The sequence below is a fragment of the Rattus norvegicus genome, chromosome 2 (assembly GCF_021556685.1).
Source record: "Rattus norvegicus strain SHRSP/BbbUtx chromosome 2, alternate assembly SHRSP_T2T, whole genome shotgun sequence".
In the NCBI taxonomy this organism is placed as follows: Eukaryota; Metazoa; Chordata; class Mammalia; order Rodentia; family Muridae; genus Rattus; species Rattus norvegicus.
In genome coordinates, this window is record NC_141535.1 from 121,150,150 (window position 1) to 121,170,659 (window position 20,510).

Sequence of the window (20,510 nt, forward strand, 5' to 3'; positions counted from 1 at the left end):
TTAATAAAAATAAAAGGAGACACTGAAAGTATCATATAGTTGAGAAAATAGGACTAGTCAATGGAAATATGTCTCAGTGGATGGAGATTCTAAATCATTCTAGAAAGAAATGGGAGGAGAGTGTTGATGAAATAAAAGGCAGGTCTATATATCAAGTCTTACGGAGAAATGTGCCCTCAGGAGGAGCAAGTACAACCTTTCAAATTTACCAGCTTCTAAAGCCTGATCTAGTGCAACTGTGGCCCTAAGATTAAGAGTTTCCACTGCTGTCATCTTCAGTCTTACTGCTAAGCTCAGAGGCTTCCTGTGTCCTTTCTCCAGAGTGAAGCCACTGCCTTGGAACCTCTCATATTAGCATACTTTGGCCTATTCCTTCACTTACTGAAATATAGCTTCAAATAACCTTCAAAGAAGAATTGTAATTCAAATCTGCTTTCTTAAAGGTTTAAAAAATATGAAGTAACTTTTATCTGCTCATTTGATTGTTGGATTGAGTAAAGAATTCTTTTCTAAGAATGTTTCTTTTAAGAAAATGTTCCTTTTTCTTCCAGCATTGGTGTTTTTAGCGTTTGTTGTTTCTGATCTCAATGTTGTCACTGTAAATTGCCCTTCATTTTCTAAGTGTCTGTGTGTGCATTTCAGAAATGGGTGTCAGATCCCAGAACTAGAGTTTCTCATGGTTCTGAGCTGCCATGTAGGTTCTGGGGATTGAACTTAAGTCCTAGAGTAATCAGTGCTTTTAACTGCTGAGCCATCTCTCCAGCATGTATACTCTTTTTTAACAGTAGCCTCTGAGTCAAACAATTGCTTCCCCTGGACAGAATGTGTATCTCTCTGTTTTTACACTTCCCATTTAAAAAAAAATTTTTTTGCTGATTCTATAATCTTTTCCAAGTGTCCCGTGTGGTCATCCGTATATTTTCTTCTGACAAGAGTGTTCAGTGTACGCCCTTCATCGAGTATCTGAATGGGCAGGGTAGTGCAGGAGCATCCTCTGTGGCCAGTGACATAGCAGGTTTTCTAGAGCCTGTCCTTAGTAAATGAGACTTACTGTTGTGTGTTGGCAGTTCCTTATGGTACCTGTCATTCCTTTCCTTGCTTCTATGATTTTTGACTTTCAAAGAGGAATCATGTTATATCTGTTCTTCTTTGACCTCTGTTAGTATTAGCTAGTTGAATAGTTTCTATGAGCTTATAAATTAATAAAGTTTCTTTAAAGACATACTCACATAACATTGGGAAATAGTTTGCTAAACAGACTTGAGTTTACTATAATGAGTAATCCTTGTTTTCTGCAGACATACCTCTCGGAAGAAAGCAACAGGCTTTGCTGCTGTTCATCAGCTACTCACCGAACGCTGGCCCACAACCCCAGTCAACCGAAGTCTTAGTGGCACAGCTACTGAGAGAAATATTGACTTTGAACTTGATATACGAGTTGAAATTGACAGTGGGAAATGTGTCCTTCACCCAACCACCCTTCTGCAGGAGCATGATGATATAAGTTTAAGAAGGTAAGAACCGGCTGGGAAAGTATATGAATTCATTAGTTAGAAACACTGTCTTAGATCAGGAATTATCGCAGACTTTCCCTATTTAACACTACAGGTTTAAAAGTAACTGATCAAAGTTACACTGTCATTTGCATGGCATACAGGTCTTTAAAACAGACACAGCTTTTCTGGCAATGAGAGGCAGATATCTGATTTAGAATCTGGTAAAATTGTTAATTAAAATAGATCTATAACTGGGTATTTTAGCTCAGTGGTAGAGTGAGCACAGGATTTAATTCCCAGTAGTAGTAGTGTATATATGTGTGTGTGTGTGTGTGTGTGTGTGTGTGTGTGTGTGTGTGTGTGTGTGTGTGTGCGCGCGCGCGCGCACACACAAAGATATAAGTAAAGAATTCTTTGGAATTCTTTCAACAAGCCTGAATTTCTGTGTTGCCTTTCTTTGTATTGATTGAATAGATTTCTGTTTTGAAGAGCAATACAGGACTCTTGATTGAGAACTTTGATATGTCTACAAAAAAAACCTGAAAGCAGTTATGCAAATAGGGCCTACCTAAATTGAACACAGACAGAGCCTACCTTAATGGAAATATTCAAGGTAGAACTTCAGGATTGCCATTTGTTTCTGTCATTAAATGATGATGGAAACAGATTTAATATTAGATTTTGGTTATTTTTTTTGGTATGTGTGTGTTCATGTGTATGTTCTAAGTGTAGATATATGTATGTGCTTTTGTGTGTGGAGATCAGAATCAACCTGGGGTATCGATTCTCAGATGACGTCCACTTTGTTTTCTGAGACAGGGTCTTTCACCAGCTTAGAGCTCACTGCGGAGGCTAAGCTAGCTGACCAGAGAGCCTGAAGTATCTTCCTGTGTACCTCCTGGTACTAGGGTGTGTATGGGGGGTGTCACCATGATTTACTTTCCTGGGCCATGTGTCTCAAACTCAGGTCCTCGTGGTTGCTGTTGGAGACACTGTCTTGTCTGGGCTGTTTCCTCAGCTCTTTCTTCAAATACTTCTTTCATTTTTTCCTTCTTTCCTGGTTAAATAACTTAATTATGAAAGTAGATGACAGTTTCTAGTGAGTGAAAGGATAGAGCGTGGATAAGAACAGCAGAGTGCTAACAGCTATTGACACAGATAATGAAGATTCCCATCCCATTCCCTTTACTTTTATATGCCTAACATAAAGTATTTTAATTGTCAGTCAAATGAAATTTTTATAAAATGAGAGAATGAAAACACTTTAGACAATTATGGTATCTTACAAGAGTAATAATGGTGCTTAAAGAATGGCTGATAGGCAGTTTTAGTTGAACCATAACAGACTATTATGTGTGGCTACATTGGGTTCATCCTATTATGTTTAAATGAGGCAGGTATGAAGTTAGAAAAGAATCAGACAGCTGTGCACAGCCCACTTGTAATTCCAGCATCCGGAAGGTGGAGGCAGGAAGTGCCTGGTCTTCTTACCATGAATAGAGATAGCTAGTTTTAAAACATGTAATGTCCTCTAAGACATTAACCAATCTAACTAGAAGTTCTGTCCCTTTCTTTTTCAACTTATTAAATTACTATTTTCTATTTACTGCATAAATAAAAGTTTACTTTGAAACAAAAGAACATGTTTTCTTTTTAAAATATTTTTATTTTGACTTTTTAAATTTACCTCCCCCCCCCCTTTTTTTTTCCTGTAGGAGTTATGATAGAAGTTCTAGGAGTTTAGATCAAGATTCTCCTTCAAAAAAGAAAAAATTCCAAACAAATTATGCTTCTACCACCCATTTAATGACTGGCAAAAAAGTACCCTCCTCTCTACAGACAAAGCCCAGTGACTTAGAAACAACAGTGTTTTACATTCCTGGAGTTGATGTAAAGGTAAAAACTGACTTGTTTAGAATATTAAAAACAGTTTGTTTTCTACTAGATATTTTTTTCTTTTGCTTATAAGCTTTCTGACTTATCTAATATAGCCATAGTCTGAATAGGAGAGTATCTAAATTGTGGCTTACCATTTATTCATAGTAGGCTTGCAAACCTTGCCTTCTATAATTTCAATAAGCAATAATGTTTTTTAATTTCTAAAATTGTTGATTTTAGACCATTAACTTAAAAGAACTTTAAAGATGATTTGGATTGAGCTCATTAATTTTAAAAATGAAAAAGTCAAGTAGTTTCCAGTAGTTTATAGCTGACTTATAAGCAGAAGCTAAATCTTGAGACTCCTGAACCAGTATTCCTCCCAACTACATCGCTGTGTTTCATGGTATTTCCTCATCTGCAAAATTTTTATTTTGACTTTTTTTTTTACTACAGTTGCATTACAATTCTAAGACACTAAAGACTGAATCACCTAATGCCTCCAGAGGATCTTCCTTGCCTAGAACTCTCTCCAAAGAGTCCAAGCTGTATGGTATGAAAGATAACGCAGCATCTCCTTCTTCTCCTCCTTTACCTTGCACTGTCCAGAGCAAGACTAACACCTTACTTCCTCCCCAACCCCCACCTATTCCCTCAGGTATTTAAGAGGCTACACTGCATTTTTGTCATGTTTTTCTTAATTTCTATTTATTTTGCTTGCTCTGTTGTTTCTTTAATTTCTCTGTTTAAGAGAGGCCATAGACTTGTCAGCAATGACTATATAAAATCCATGTGTGAAAGTATAGGACAACTACTTTAGATTCTTTCTTAGATATTTATTGCTAGAATATTCTTAGTAAATCAACCACATCTTTAGAACAATGTATATTTACCAAAGGGTAGTTTGTGTGATTTAAGTTTGGGAGCTATGATCAGCTAGGGCTCAGACTTACACATATATGAGCACACTGTTATTATCTGCAATTATTCATCATCTGCTGTGACCTAACCTATTACCCAAAGCTTACAGTCTTAATCACACTGCCTATTGAAAAACAAAAGAAACAAACAAAAAACACCAAGAGGAGTTTCTTAGCTCACAGTCTTTAATAAGATCGAAGTCAGGCTAGGTCACTTGAATAAAATGTGAGATTTAAAGGTTTTTTATCTTGACTGTACTAGAAAGATCTTCCATCATGTTCTAGTCATGTGATTGGCTTACTGGTGCCCCAATGCCACCCCATGTGGGAATATTTTTATGACATTACAATTAGCATCCTTTGGGTGGAATGATCAAAAGAAAATTCATCTGAACATACAAAGCATAATAGCTTAGCTTTAAAAGTCACAGAAAACTACATTTACAGTTTGTTATTGATTATACAGGCCACTGAAGGCAGGAACTAGAGCTTGAAAGCCAGCAAAGACTCTTGGAAATCATCTGTGAAATAGGTATCATAGCACATGCATGATACCTAATACACACACACACACACACACACACACACACACACACACACAAGTAGAATTTCTAACATAGGGACTATAAAAAATAGGCAAGAATTATTGAAGAAGTTACATGTAGAAATTGCACATGATATGTAAACCCTTAAAGTAGTCAGTAAGAATTATGGGGAAATGCCTAGCTAGTGCTTACTGCTTTTCAATGACAAAGTATAGCTAAGTCCATTAAGAATGAGGCACATGCTACTATTCCATTTTATAAATGGAGAAACTTAGGGTGTATAGATTTGGGGCATTTTCCTATATTTATACAACTAATTTCAAATTGGAGATTACAAACAAAGTTAGCTATGGCTTTGTTAGGTCCTTTTATACATTTTGTGAAGCAGAAGTACTTGACTAGGAAGGATGAAGGAGTCCTGGTCTCCTATGGAGAAGTATTGTCAGTGTATACATATGAATAATACATACACACTAACCACAAGAGTCCAAAAGCTCTGGTACCTTTTCTTCACTGCCTAGGAATTCATTTTAGTTGACATCTTCTATCTTTTTAAGTGAACAAATGGACTAGTACCAGACTAAAAAGTGTAAAGTTGAAAATTTGGAACATAATGTGTGATCGAGCACAAGTCAGAATAAACAACAGCATTATAAACAATGATGTTTGCTCTAACTTTTATGTATCATTTCTAACAGCCTATTTTTACTTCACTTAATTAAGTTGTCATACAATTCTAACTTCTCATTAACTTGCCATATTTTGTTGGGACATTTTATTGAATTCTATTCAATGCATCACATTTATCAATATTCTAGCTAAAGGAAAAGGAAGTGGAGGAGTAAAAACAGCCAAGCTATACGCCTGGGTAGCACTGCAGTCATTACCAGAAGAAATGGTTATTAGTCCTTGTCTATTGGACTTTCTTGAAAAGGCTCTGGAAACTATCCCAATTACACCAATAGAAAGGAATTATACAGGTAAGTATTTTCCACATATGCATTCTAACTTTAGATCTTATTTCATAGAATTTCTCAGTGCTATTATACACTGGTATGTATTCCTATATAAAACAAAGAACTGGAGAAGAGCCAGGGAAGTCATTTCATTCCTGTTTACAGGTAAAGACTCCAAGCTGTGGTGAAGCTATATTATTTTTTCAAGGTTAAAGCTAGATATAGTGACAACACTAGTGACTGTATGTCCCACATTAATGTGTTTCTTGTGTTGGGCTCTTTGTGTGTGCTGTGGAGGGAGAATTTAATTTGGGGAAATGAACATGAGATTTGAGTAGGCAAGGATACGTAGCCTGGCCTGACAGACTGCAAAGCGCCTTCCTGGTGGTTATACAGCAGATATCGGTACTGGCCAGAGATAAGGATCTTCCAGTGATTGCCCTTGATATGATGTAAAACTTGAAACTAAATATTTTAACAGCAGTCAGCTCACAAGATGAAGACATGGGACATTTTGACATCCCAGATCCTATGGAGGAATCAACAACATCCCTAGTGTCATCTTCAACGTCTGCGTACTCTTCCTTCCCTGTGGATGTCGTTGTTTATGTGCGAGTTCAGGTGAAGTGTGTTGTTTCTTCTTAAAATATTTTATTTGAAATTTCAAGATTATTTCACTCCGAATTTTTCTGAATCATCATCTCACAAATGGATGGTGTCTCTATAATGGCATAGAAGTTTGCTAAGTCCTGAGAAGTATATGTGAAAATCTGTATGTATTTACTGTTCTGAGCAGTTTCATAAATTAGGGAGTTTTCCATTTGGGGTTTTCAATCTTCTATCAAACAAAATTAAAATATATAAGTGTAAACCTTTTGAAAGCAAAAAAAAAAACCTTTTGAAAATATTTTATCTCTTTTTTAGTTTGGTACCATTCACTCTCACCATTACACTTTCTGGACAGATTTATCATATAATTAAGATACACTAGTACCTTTTAAGGAGTTTGTGTAAAAGTTATGTCATTCTAAAATATTTTATTTTTAATTCAGTCTTATCAGTGCACCTTTTAGAATATGTATCATCCTTTCATTTAATCCATTTGTTAAAGAGGATTAGAGAGATGCCTGTATACGAAGTTTAAGTTCAGATTACCAGTCAGTTAAAGTTTTAAAATCAATCTATAAGAATAAGTGCTGGTGTCGTCTGTTTCATCCATTTTCTATAGTAACAGTTTGCCCAAAAGATCATTAGTCTGAGACTCTGGAGTTTTGTACTAGCTCATGTTAAAGGTCTGATGAAAATATATTAAGTACTTGAAAGTTTATAAAAACTTTTGTTACTAACACAGCAGTACTTACAGTGTGATTACTTCCTTTAAAAGATTTGATTAATCACAAAAATTGTATGGATATAAATATGTTTAAGGTTCTGAATTATCCAAATGTCAGTGGATCTTCAAATACTTAGTTTGTTGTAGACAATATCTCATCTTCGTAGCCCATGCTGGCACATACCCTAGGCTGGCCTTGCACTTGGCAATCATCCTCCTCCCCTAGAACCCCTGAGATGAGGGTAAGCTCTATACCTCGAATATTTAGCTTCATAAAGTTGTGCCATCCTGTTAATATACTTTGGTTCACTGTTTTTGTAAGTTGTGGCATTAAATATCAGATGATTAAACATAATATATTTAGTTATATATATTAAAAAGAAAATTACATATTTCTTTTAACTATGCAGTTCTTTAAAATCTTTTCCCCCTGGTTTCTATACTTTAGCCGTCACAGATCAAGTTTAGCTGTTTGCCAGTATCAAGAGTAGAGTGCATGCTGAAGCTACCGTCTTTGGACTTGGTATTTTCTTCAAACCGAGGAGAACTGGAAACTCTGGGGACTACATACCCTGCAGAGACTTTGTCCCCTGGTAGTAGTGCTCCTCAGAGTGGAGCAAAGACCTCTGCTAGCAAAGCTGGAATGCCAGGTATAGAAATGTTAAGTCACCTGGTGCAAGGCCGAATGCTGTTCTTAATAGTTACTCATCTGTATGTTAAATAGACTTAGAAAGGAAAATAGACAATTGTGACATTTGTTGGAAAAATATCTATAGTAGACCAAAGATGTAAATATATTTCATGTGTTCATAGAATATGAGTCCTCTTTAATTTATATTTTTGCCTCAACAGTAATTACAGTATTATAGTTTCAGCTTGCATGCCATGAGAAGCACTATAAAAAGAATATTAACAGTTCATGCATCTGTGTACTTTTGAGTGTTTGTGTCATGTTGGATTATACATTTTAGGAACAGTGGGTTTTGCAACTGGAAGTAAAAGATATGCTTTTATGAAGATCTGTCCTTATCAAATGCCACCAAGTAGCACTTGTATTTTTAAATGGTAAAATTTGCTGTCTGTTTTATTTGTTTCATGAAAGCTTTGCTTGTAAAGTACAGCTGAGGATTTCTTGATTTCTAGCACTCCTTCCTCTCTGAAAGCTCTGTGCTATAAATCATATAGACTTACAAATGTAAGTGAGAAGGCAGTGTTGGCCAGTTTGAGTGGGAATTGACAGTAGACTTGAAATGTCATTAAAACAGCAGTTCTTAGCCAAGGGCAGCAGGTGCCTTTCAGTATTGAGATTTCACAACTGAGTCTTTCACTGGAAGTTGGTGGGGAGAGCAGGAACAGTGTGCAGATGTCTGGCCAATCTGAAAGCCCTTCTTTCTAGAAAGAATTATTTGACCTAAAATGCTCGAATGGCCAAGTGGAACACATTAAAGCAAAATACATGAATGAAATTCCAGAGAAGCATGAAAACTATTGAAGAAAAATCAACCTTCAGATTTGGAAAGTGTCACCCGGGGTTAGGTCCTAGTTTCTTGTACAGTTATCTTGAATTCAAAATTTTACCAAATAGCCTTATGTTAGGCTTGGGAGAGCTCATATTAGTCCTGTAGTCATCCCTGTGGGTGCTGATGCTGGAATGTCTCTTATTTACAGGCTCCTCAGGACTAGGCAGCCCGCTGGGCCGAAGCCGGCACAGCAGCAGCCAGTCGGATCTGACTGGCTCCAGCAGTAGCTCGTCTGGCCTGAGCTTCACGGCCTGCATGTCCGACTTTTCCCTGTACGTGTTCCACCCCTATGGTGCAGGGAAGCAGAAGTCCACCGTTTCTGGTCTCACACCGGGATCAGGAGGACTAGGTATATTTTGTTCATTGGGTCTGTGTTAATTTTTTTAAGCTTTCTTTTCTTAGACTCATTCTATAGCCATCATGGCAATAAGCCAGCATGAGGAACTTGTATTTTTCCCCTTTTGATACTGTTTTATCCCTGTTTTATAAGTAAAAATAAAAAACAAATTCAGAAAAACTGATTATACAAGGATTTAAAACTTAAAAATGCTTGTTAAATGATATGTATAGCATAATGTCTGAAGATAGAAGTTTTCTTAAATTATTAAATGAAATTTATTAAAGTTTTATCAAATCACTTTATATAAAATTGTAGTCCATAAAAAGTAAAATTTTTAAAGTATGTAGGTTATGCTTGGCAATTTTAAATGAGATCATTAACCACCATTTAGTAAAACTAAATCTGCATTTTAAAGTTCAGGTCTCATTAGTGAATATTTCCTGCAGTCATATAAGTCAATACTACCTTTTGGTATTAGAATGACCTTGTCATGTATACAGGCTTCAACCTGTCTAAACCGCTGTGAGAAATGCAAATGCTCCTCAGATTATTCTGTCTAAATTTCCCCTAATTTAACTCCTTATTTGGTGACATGTTACAGTATATTGGATAATGTTCATTAACTCTGGTGTGCATACACATCCTTATGTACATGTGCATACATGTGGGCATTTGTCTTGGTCTGTTTGCTCAGGGAATGTAGATGAAGAACCCACTTCAGTCACAGGTCGGAAAGACTCGCTGAGTATCAACCTGGAGTTTGTGAAAGTGAGCCTGTCCCGGATCAGGCGCTCAGGAGGAGCCTCGTTCTCTGAGAGTCAATCTGTGAGCAAGTCTTCAAGCAAAATGGACACCACACTAATCAATATATCTGGTATTCTCCTTTATAGTTTTTAATTAAGATATCATTTTAAACAATGAATCTCTTTTAATAGTGGTTAAATATTGAGAATATTTGAACATTAAGCTTAGTGATAAAGGTAAGTTCAGCCTAGCCTACAAGACTCTCCCCTCAGGCTGCTAGTGTTGGCGTCTTCTGGGCAGACATATCCAAATAGTTTTTATTTGCTTCTTCTTGGTTATGAGTTCATAAAATTTCTGACTTTTTCTGTGTGTCAACATGTAGATGTTTACAACACTAGCAATGGGATGAGTAACCTTAATAAAAGTGCTGTGTTGTATTAGTAGGTCGTGGGCCAGCCAAGTGTTCTCTTTGCATTGTAACTTGAATACTTAAAATTAAGTGAATATAACCATCTTGGGAACTGAGTGAGAATGCTTGCAACAATCAGTCTCACTAAGACAGTGTGTTCCCTTAAGCTGATAACCATTTAGCAAACATCTTAAGCCTGTGTTTTATAGCAAATTTTTGCCAGGCACTATGCCAGGCTATGAGTATGAACAGATGTGAGTAATGCAAGGTTTCACATGTGGACAAAAATAATAATAACACGTTCATTTCAGAAAAATATCCTTGAAAGTAGCAACATGATATTTTGTATTTGGAATCATAGAGGTCTCAAAAAAGGAATGTGTTTGGAGCAGTCTTTGGCTGCCATGGCTGAAACATGAGGTTTAACCAAACACTTTATTGTACAAGATGATGGGACAAGAGGGAGAAGTCCTGGACTAATGGTATAGATGATGAACTAGACCAGCAGCAGATAATGGACTCGGATTGAATTGAGGATCAGATATTTATTCCTCAGGTGGTGAGAAGCCATTAGTTGTCTTTAAAGAGTTGGGATGATGCTTCAGGTTGGTGTTTTAGAAAGAAAGTTGGTAGTAACACAAAAAATAGGAGGGAAAAGATGCTTGAGATGTTGTTCAATGATTATAGACCTGCCAGTGGATCAGCTGGTCACCAGGCCTGGCTGTTCAGGCTCAGGCACTGTGTCCTCCACGTCACTGGCATGCTAATCTAAAGAAGCTGTGGAAGAGGAACAGAAGAGGTCAGAAAAGAAAAGATGCCAAGACGCCCCTGAAGAGAATGGCCATAAGGGGGCTTTTCTTGTGCAAGTTTCTGCTCTGAACAAAAGAGGAAATAAGCACTCCCCTCTGCACAGCTGTTTGGTCTGCAATCCCCTTGTACAAGTTCACATCCCAGCTCACAATCTTGGCCTGTTCTCCATATCTGAAGGGAGTTACACTAAAAGTTTGCTTCATACCTAATCTCTAGAACCTCTCGTGACAGAACAATAATAAAGCCCTAACTGGCCATCTCCCAAAGAAAGGACACGGAACTAATGATTTTACAGTGCACTATTTCTCTTGAATTTGAAGACAGATAAGATCACTTGTTAAATGCAATGTATCTTGGTATTTATGGTTTAGAACAGCAGGTATAGTCTGCTCTATAATACCATGACAGATAACTAGAGTGTTAAAAGTTTTAGGAGTCTGTTCTAAGCTCTAACACACTATTTCTGCATCAGCTGTTTGTGACATAGGGTCTGCTTCATTTAAGTATGATATGCGCCGACTCAGTGAGATTCTGGCATTTCCAAGAGCCTGGTATAGGAGAAGTATTGCAAGGCGCCTGTTCCTTGGAGACCAAACTGTAAATTTGCCAAGTAAGTGCGTTATGTAACCATAATTGGATTTCTTTTCATCTGGGTTAAAGAAAACAAGATCCATGATTAATAACCCAAATTTTGACTTACTTTGTAAGCTATACCATGTAATTCATTCATTTGTTCAAAAGAATGTCTATTGAGTCTCTATAATGGCAAGCAGTGAGCATACCAAACAGACAATACCTTACCCTCTTGAAGATTACCTCCTAACATTTTATTCTGCAGTAATTTACTCTGTAATCCTTGTAAATTTGGAAGTTCAAGTATATGTTTATTTAAATAGTTAAAGCATGGACAATGAAAATATCGCAGACATCCTACCAGTTTTGCCTTCCTCTCTTTCTTGATCTTAGATCTTGTTATAGATGTTGCTATTGTTCTCTCTCTCTCTCCTGTACTGCACTTTCTGCCAGAGTTGAATAAAACACTGGATTGTTCTTTGCAAACACTGCCGTCTGTGGAAGGGGCAAACAGTGTAGTTAGAAATAGTGTCGGGTTAAAGAACTTCTATCACTTAATGTTCTTATCTGTGACTTTTACTTTGTCTTCTCCTGTTTTTCTAGCATCTGGTCCAGGGACTCCTGATTCCATTGAAGGAGTGAGCCAGCACCTTTCTCCTGAGTCATCAAGGAAAGCATACTGCAGGACCTGGGACCAGCCAAGCCAGTCAGCCTCCTTCACCCATATGCCTCAGTCACCCAATGTGTTCAGTGAGCACATGACCAATAACACCATGTCACCAGGGACAGCAGCAGCACAGAGCCTCAAGTCCCCAGCTTCCATAAGATCAAGGAGTGTTTCAGACTCCTCAGTTCCTCGAAGAGGTAACTTTTGTTGCCAGTATACCTCCAGAGTTCTATGATAAAAATCTTAATAACTCTCAGGTTTCTGCCCCATTTACTGGAGATGGGTTCTTGAGGAAAAGGAAACAATAAGTACCAAACACTTCCAAGTACTGCCTACAGAAGAGTTCTGTGGCTGTCTAGCTCTCAGGGAGAGGGAGTGAGGAGTTGCCATATTGTCAAGGTACTCTGTAAGGACAGCTGCTTTTATAAACATTCCAACAATGTTGTGAATGTGCCAAAAGATGGTTCAACGTTGAAGAAATGAAGTCTTTCTATTGATTCAATTGTTCCTTTGTTTAGTCAGTAGTTTTTCAACTCTTGCATGCTGGTGTTGTCCTGTGCTAATGCCTGAATGTATCAGAATGAATGATAGAATTCTTGGCACAACTAAGACCAAACAAAGTATAATGAGCAAAGTCGGTGCTTGATTTGCTCAGTGAGTTCGTTAGATGAGTGCCAGCTGCCCAGACAGTGACTGCATTAATGAATGGCTCCTACTTTTGAGGCTTCCAATTGACTGAAACACTTTGGCTTTTATGAAGCAAGTCCTAGCGTGATGGATTATCTGTGCAGCCGTATCTCATGCACACCAGAGCTCCCTCATCTCACCTGTTTTGGAAGCAGTGTGACTACTAGTAAACATTTGGACTCGTACAACAATATCATGTCTCCCTTTTAGATTATAGAAACTGGTAGGTTTTACTTTGTAATAAACTTTGATGTGAATAAATGTGCACTTGGGTTTTTTCTGCCTTTAGATTCAATTTCAAAAACATCAACTCCTGTTAACAAATCAAACAAAGCAGCAAGCCAGCAAGGGACTCCGTGGGAGACACTCGTTGTGTTCGCTATCAACCTGAAACAACTAAATGTCCAAATGAATATGAGTAATGTCATGGGAAATACAACGTAAGCTATTCAGAGGAAATATATCTGTCTAGTTGCATGTTAAGTGTCCCTTACAGTGTTGTAAAGCAGTTCAAACCCTTTAAAATGTAGAAATCTTTTGAGACAGTAAATAGTGAAAAGTGGTAAACTTTAGTCTGAGAATGGTTTGTCAGGACACTATAATACAAACAGCGCAAAACACATTCCCAAAGGAGAGTGATAGGGAACTAGAATACTTTTCTAGCTATGAAGCTTTATTAGTTTTAATATTCACACATCGACCACATAGGGTTTAGTTCAAATGTGTGTTGAGCTGGGTGCGGCGGGTATATGCCAATCTTCCCAGCACTCAGGAGGTAGGGTCATTTCAGTTCCAGTTTCAGCTTCAACAACACATTGAGAGCCTGACTCAGCGAAAGGAAGTATTTCGTTGTAAAATGGATCTTCTGTGTATCATCTGATGTTGCCACTAGTTTTAATTCAGAACATTACCAGCCACTTATCTAACAATCTTTTCCTTCTTTCCAGTTGGACAACTAGTGGTTTGAAAAGCCAAGGCCGACTTTCTGTAGGAAGTAACCGTGACCGAGAGATCAGCATGTCTGTCGGTCTGGGAAGGTCACAGTTAGACTCCAAAGGAGGAGTAGTTGGTGGGACCATTGATGTCAATGCTTTGGAGATGGTCGGTATGTTGGAATTTCACCACAAGGAAAAAAGTTTTAGAAGTTGAACTTGGTAAGTTTTTCCATGAATATTTCTATGGAAAATAATTATTGTTTATATTTTAGCTCATATTTCTGAACATCCAAATCAGCAACCAAACCACAAAATACAAATTACTATGGGTTCTACTGAATCTCGGGTTGACTACATGGGCTCAAGCATCCTCATGGGTATCTTCAGTAACGCTGACCTTAAGCTTCAGGATGAATGGAAAGTAAACTTCTATAACGCCCTGGATTCAAGCATGACTGATAAAAGGTATGTATTAGTATGTCCCCTTCTGAAAACTTTATGTGACTGCCGTTAGTATTTCTGAGCATTCAGGAGCACGAGAAGTAGTTCATTTTTTCTACAGACTGATTTTTTTTTTTTTTGGTTCTTTTTTTCGGAGCTGGGGACCGAACCCAGGGCCTTGAGCTTGCTAGGCAAGCGCTCTACCACTGAGCTAAATCCCCAAGCCCAATTTTTATATTATACAACTAATACAAATGAAAAGGCTGGGCAGGAGAGGTTAATTATTTTTGCATTATTTCTGTCATCTCTGAAATTTATGATACAAATTCTATTTCATGCTTTAGTGAGATTTTTGTGCATGGAGATTTGAAGTGGGATATTTTTCAAGTAATGATATCAAGATCAACTACACCAGACTTGATAAAGATAGGAATGAAGCTCCAGGAGTTTTTCACGCAGCAGTTTGACACTAGTAAACGAGCTCTGTCGACCTGGGGACCTGTTCCTTACCTGCCACCCAAGACAGTGACTAACAACCTGGAGAAGAATTCGCAGGAACAATGTAAGAACGGGAGTCCCACACTGATGGAGTTTATCTTCCCTGCACGTTATATTCTCAAGTAACACTTATATCCTGTGTGTGACTGGGCTCCGAGGAATGGTGCCAGCTGCCTTTGGGAAGGAATTGCTTTTCCCTTCACCACAGCTAAGGGCAGCATGCCTACTCTGTGGCGATGTTAGATGCTAATTCCTGGCATGGCTGAGGATGCAGAATAACTGAGTCTGTTGATTAACCCAGATATTAGGCAGATTATTGTCTTTCACTAAGTAATTAAGAAATTAGCTTTTAGTTATTAAGCAACAACTACATGCTTTGGTACTTCTCTAGGCACAAGAGTTGCAAGATATGACCATCCCTAACTCATGAGCTTTACATTCAAATAGGAGCTGGAGACGATAACTGAATATATAAAAGCCATGGTTTCAGGTAGAAGTGCTTATTTAAAAAAAAAAAAAAAACAAGGCATGGGAAGGATACAGAGAAGGTTAAAGTGGAATAATGGCTATTTCAGAAAAGATGACCAGGGAAGCCTTGTCTGACGTGGCGTGTTAGTAGAAATGAGTGAATGGATAAGAAACCTGAGGTAGCATGCTGGGAAAGTTCTGAGCAGAGGGCTGTGGAAGTCTGAAGCTCCTGTTGTTCCTCATAGAGTTGGCTATTTGAGAGTCATTGCTGGACCTTGTTGTGGTTTGCCCTGGAGTTGTCTGTATTTTGATGCTAATTCCACTGCCCCAAGGACAGCTGCCTAGTCACATGCTCAGGACTCAGGTGACTTCACCAGAACCTTCTCCCCATTGAATTTGTAAAGTACAGGTGAGGGCAGGAACAGGATAGAAGGAGGCCTGTCATTGGAGGAGAAGGAAGAATGGGCGGGAGAGAAGTTTGGAGGAAGAGGAGGAGACTAGAAGAGAGACAGGAGAGCGGAGGAGAGAGGGGAGGAGCCGTGGCAGGACAAGATGGCAGGTGATGTTAAGATTCCGCTCTGTATTTACAGGTTGTTATTAATGTTCTTAAGGGATGAATGGTACTGGGCTTTGTATGTGTTGGTGGGCAGTTATATCTTACCAACTTCGTCAAAGATTATTGTGTTGTGTTCTTTTGTGTGATGGTTTGAGTGTAGGAAAAGGTGTACGGTGGCTGTTCTGGGCTGCCGCTGAGTTGGGATGTGTTTCCAACAAGATATCTAGCAGATATCCTGGGGCACTGCAGTGCTGGACCTAGCAGGGTAAAGGCAATATTTTTTTTTTTTTTTACTAAAACAGGACCTAACTTTTATCATAGAAATAATGCATATCTCTAATCTTAACTACTTGGGAAGCTGAGGCAGGAGACTACAGATCAAGTTCAGAGTTCAACTTGGGCAACTTAGTATAAGACCCTGTCTCAAAAAAAAAGTGGTCACAATGATCTGGGGGTGTAATTCAGTGGTAGGGCCCTTGCCTGACATGTTCTCAATGGATGCGGGGATTTGAGGGAAATGAGGGGCATTAAAATAACCTCTGAACGGAGCAGAATGATCAGTAAGAACAATATTGGTTAACTCAGGTGCAGGACAAAAATAAGTATTTAGTATTGTAGAGTTTTTAAGATAGTTGGTATCTTTTGGTTTACCCTGTCTTAAAGTACTCCTTTGTAAATAATCACCATGGCTACTGTGGGGAGAACAGACCATTCAGGCGGTTAGGAATGGACACAGGGAGGACACTGTGGAACTGCAGACTGCAGCAGGTGATGGTACCTTTAACCAGGATGACAGTGGCAAATGTGATCAGTAGTCAGCAGGAGGACGACAGCTCAGCGGCTCTCGGTTGATTGGTTGCTTCGTTTATGGTTGGTTGGTTGGTTTGACAACGGGGCTTCTCTACATGGCCCTAAGCTGTCCTGGAACTAATTATGTAGACCAGGCTGACCTCCTAAGTACTGGGATTGAGGCGTGCACCACTGTGCCTGAGCTAAGTTCTTAATTAATTTTTATCATAGAAATAATGCATACACATTAAAAGCAAGCTAGAAAATGTAAACAAAAGTGAAGGGTCATATTCCTGCCTCAGAATCACACTGTGAAGCAGCTCAGAGCTTAAACATTCTATCTGTTCTCTACATATTTGTACACTTGTTTGTTTGTTTGTTTGTTTGTTTTACTTTGCTTTGTTTTCCTAGTCGGGGTTTCTCTGTGCAGCCCTGGCCTTCCTGGAATGTTGTTTTATCAAAGTATCACCAACCGGTTTTTACACTCCAGCGTCCTACTGTGCCAGTTCTTTATCTCTGCCTTCCAGGCACTATTCCAACTCCATGACCGACCCACAAGTTTCAACTAGTTTGTCCTGCCCATGTTTAAAGTTTAAATCCAGTTGTTGCCTATCTTTACTCTCCTTCACTTTGGCATAGTCCCTTTTTGTATGACTATAGCTATTAGATAGATATGGCCAGTTCTCTGCAGGAAACCATACTCTCCCAGTGACTTGCTTGTGGTGTCATGTCTTACTCCTCTACTCCTTTATGTCCTTTATAAGCACTGCTGTGAGCAAGCATATGTAAACTGTGGTACTGCACAAAGTGTATGGCTTACTTTATTTTAAAACGTCCTTGTTAAGACCAGTTAAATACAATGAATAATCTTTGGTAGTGCTGATTTTAAAAAAAGGGTAAACAGCAAAAAAGGACATTACTGGAATAAATGAAAAAAATCTCAATCCGAATTCCTTGATTGATTGGCCCTTTTCAAACATTAATGTGCATGTATAATACCTGGAAATCTATATTTTGAAGTGCTAAGGAATGAAGTCAGGACTTTCTGCATGTCAAGCAAATGCTCTATCACTGAGCTGTGCTCAACCCAGGACATTCTTTTGAAAAGCAGATCTGATGCAGGAGATAGTGAGTAGACTTAAGAATCGGAGTTCTAACTGGCTCCTAGAGTGGTGCTGATGGTGCTAGTCATCTGACCTTGCTTTAAGTAGAAAGCATGTGGGAAAGAAAGAAACAGAAAAACCCTCATTTTTGTTCTTTTAACCGGTGAAAAGTTGATAGACATACCTGACAATGCCTTGTTTCTTGTTGTGTAGAATTTCTGTGAAATACCATTCAGGCTCTTTGTAAGTCAGTCAGCATTGTAGACATCGCAGTTGTGAGAGGTGTGAGCATTAGAGAGTCCATACCTTCCCAAGCCCTGTCCATCCCTAGGCATCACCTTTTCCCACTGTCTCTAACAGTTGCTTAGCGCCCCAGACACACATCACACGTGGCTGTAGAACACTCACCTCTGCCTTTACCCTGCTCAGGACACTAGAGACCATTCCAAGACTGACAGATGTCTCTTGGTTTTCTTGTAGTGCTTGATGCTGCACACCATCGACACTGGCCTGGCGTGTTGAAGGTGGTGTCTGGATGCCACATCTCCTTATTTCAGGTTCCATTACCAGAAGATGGGATGCAGTTTGGAGGATCCATGAGCTTGCATGGAAATCACATGACCCTGGCTTGTTTTCATGGTCCAAATTTTCGTTCAAAGTCCTGGGCTCTTTTTCATTTAGAAGAACCAAACATTGCCTTTTGGACTGAAGCTCAGAAAATCTGGGAAGATGGTAACCTGACATTTCCAGCTTTTATTCTTTATATCTCTGACATGATCATAAATGGCTTAAGTCATTTTTCTTTCTTTGATATTTTGTTGGTTTTTGAGGAGAGTGTGTGTGTGTGTGTGTGTGTGTGTGTGTGTGTGTGTGTGTGTGTGTGTATGTGTGTCTGTCTGTCTGTCTCTCTGTCTGTCCCTCTGTCTGCCTGTCTGTCTATCTATGTGTATGGCATAAGTGTGTCTGGGTATGATGTGTGTATGTTTGTATATGGTGTTTATGTGGTTTTGTATGCTGTATGTGTGTGTATGTATGTCTATGACTAAAGGCATGTGCATGCCACAGTGTGCGTTGTAGAAGTTAGAGGGCAATCTGGGGCTAGCCGACTCGTGCTGCCAGGGATTCTCCTGTGTCCACCTTACATCTTACTATATGTGTCCTGGGATTAGAAATACATAAATCTGTTTCCAGCTTTACATTGGTTCTAGGGATTGAAGCTTGGGATCTCATACTTTCACAACAAATGCTTTATACACTAACCCATCCCTGACCACCTTTGTACTTTTGAGTGTTTGCAATAGTTTTGTTTTGGAAGGGATTCGTTTGTGCTATACCACAGATGTAACTTGAGAAGTTGGTCCTCAGCTTCCGTCACGTAGATTTTAGGGGTTAAATTCAGTTGTTAGGCTTGGTAGCAAGTGCCTTTATCCCCTGAGTCATCTCACCGGCTGCTTCTGGCTTTTTTTATTGGAGAAATCCATCTCTATTTGTTATCCTATACCTAAAAGATCAGGGAGTTCACTGTTAGTGAATCAGCATTTGTAAAGTATAGACTTGTTAAGGAAACATCTAAACATACTTCTAAACTTGCCCTCTTACTCCATACTACTTAAATTTAGTGCTGCTGTAACTGGCCTTAGCATGTTATCTAGAAATATTCCTTGTAAAAACATGAGGACAGTGATGGCGTGACAAGATTCGCCGTCAGACAAAACTGCGTTATAAAACATAAAGACAGTAATAGAACCCTGGATACCTCCAGAAATCTTTGGGCAACACAAATTCGCCCTGGTGGGTTTTTTGAAAAAGATACCAAAACATACACAAAATTCTCAAAGAACTAATAAAAATCTAAAAAAAAAAAAAAAAAAAAAGTAGTTCCTTTGAGCAGTTTCCTATTCAGTGTTTTTCCTTGTGTTTTGCTTTGTAACAGTGTCTTACTCATTAGCCCAGGTTATCCTGTAACTCACAATCCCCTACCTCTGCTTCTAGAGCTGTATACAGATGTACACCACTGACTGACCCACTCCAAGGTTTCTTAACAAGATGTTAACATGTTCTTCATCTCACTGAGATAAATCCAGTTAACTCTGTGTGGGCTTCCTCACTTACTTAGCCTTTCCTACTCTATATATAGCTTAACTACATCTGATACTCTGATGTCACAGTTATTTTCTTAGCTATAAAGACAGTTTATTACTCGTGATGTTTTTCTTGCATTGTAGGCTCTAGTGATCACTCTACATACATTGTTCAAACCTTGGATTTTCATCTGGGTCATAATACCATGGTTACCAAACCATGTGGTGCTCTGGAAAGCCCAATGGCAACAATAACCAAGATAACAAGGCGTCGCCACGAAAACCCACCCCATGGAGTAGCGAGTGTAAAAGAATGGTTTAACTATGTCACTGCCACAAGGAATGAAGGTGAAAAAAGATTTAGCCTGTGTTGGGCCTATTTTGTTTCTTGTTTTATTTTGAGCTCTGTCAGTTGTTCAGAAATCAAGTAGAGGTCAAGTTTTCATGTCTTGATACAGTTTCCATTTTATTTCTGTTGCTACACAAAGTAGTTATTTAATGCAAGAAACAAACACCTACAATATTTTACAGATTCAAATTATTCTAGAAATAACTGAAACCATCCTAAATAAATTGGTTTTAAATAAATAAAATTAAATTTGTTAATTTTGTACTATTTGGTAAATATTTTAGAATTATTGGAAGAAATATTTTGTAGTTATTCTAAAAATTAGACATTTGGGAAATGTAGAATATGGCTAACTAACAAAATGCCAAAAATGAAAATTATACTTACCTGGAATAAAATTTCAGTAATATTA

At 38.4% G+C, this 20,510-nt stretch overlaps 1 protein-coding gene across 26 annotated transcripts in view; it reads left to right on the top strand.

Moving 5' to 3' along the window:
- The window catches only part of Bltp1 (bridge-like lipid transfer protein family member 1), a 217,155-nt gene that overhangs the window by 190,201 nt on the left and 6,444 nt on the right, over positions 1–20,510 (top strand). For 10 of the 26 annotated variants that reach the window (XM_087619106.1, XM_087619133.1, XM_087619194.1 and 7 more), the window contains 16 exon segments: positions 1,299–1,514; positions 3,212–3,392; positions 3,831–4,032; positions 5,658–5,819; positions 6,277–6,416; positions 7,577–7,778; positions 8,797–8,997; positions 9,683–9,862; positions 11,424–11,561; positions 12,128–12,388; positions 13,168–13,318; positions 13,826–13,983; positions 14,086–14,278; positions 14,599–14,816; positions 18,149–18,400; positions 19,894–20,097. In XM_087619106.1, the coding sequence (XP_087475232.1) occupies positions 1,299–1,514; positions 3,212–3,392; positions 3,831–4,032; positions 5,658–5,819; positions 6,277–6,416; positions 7,577–7,778; positions 8,797–8,997; positions 9,683–9,862; positions 11,424–11,561; positions 12,128–12,388; positions 13,168–13,318; positions 13,826–13,983; positions 14,086–14,278; positions 14,599–14,816; positions 18,149–18,400; positions 19,894–20,097 (3,059 nt within the window). 26 annotated transcript variants of the gene reach the window in all.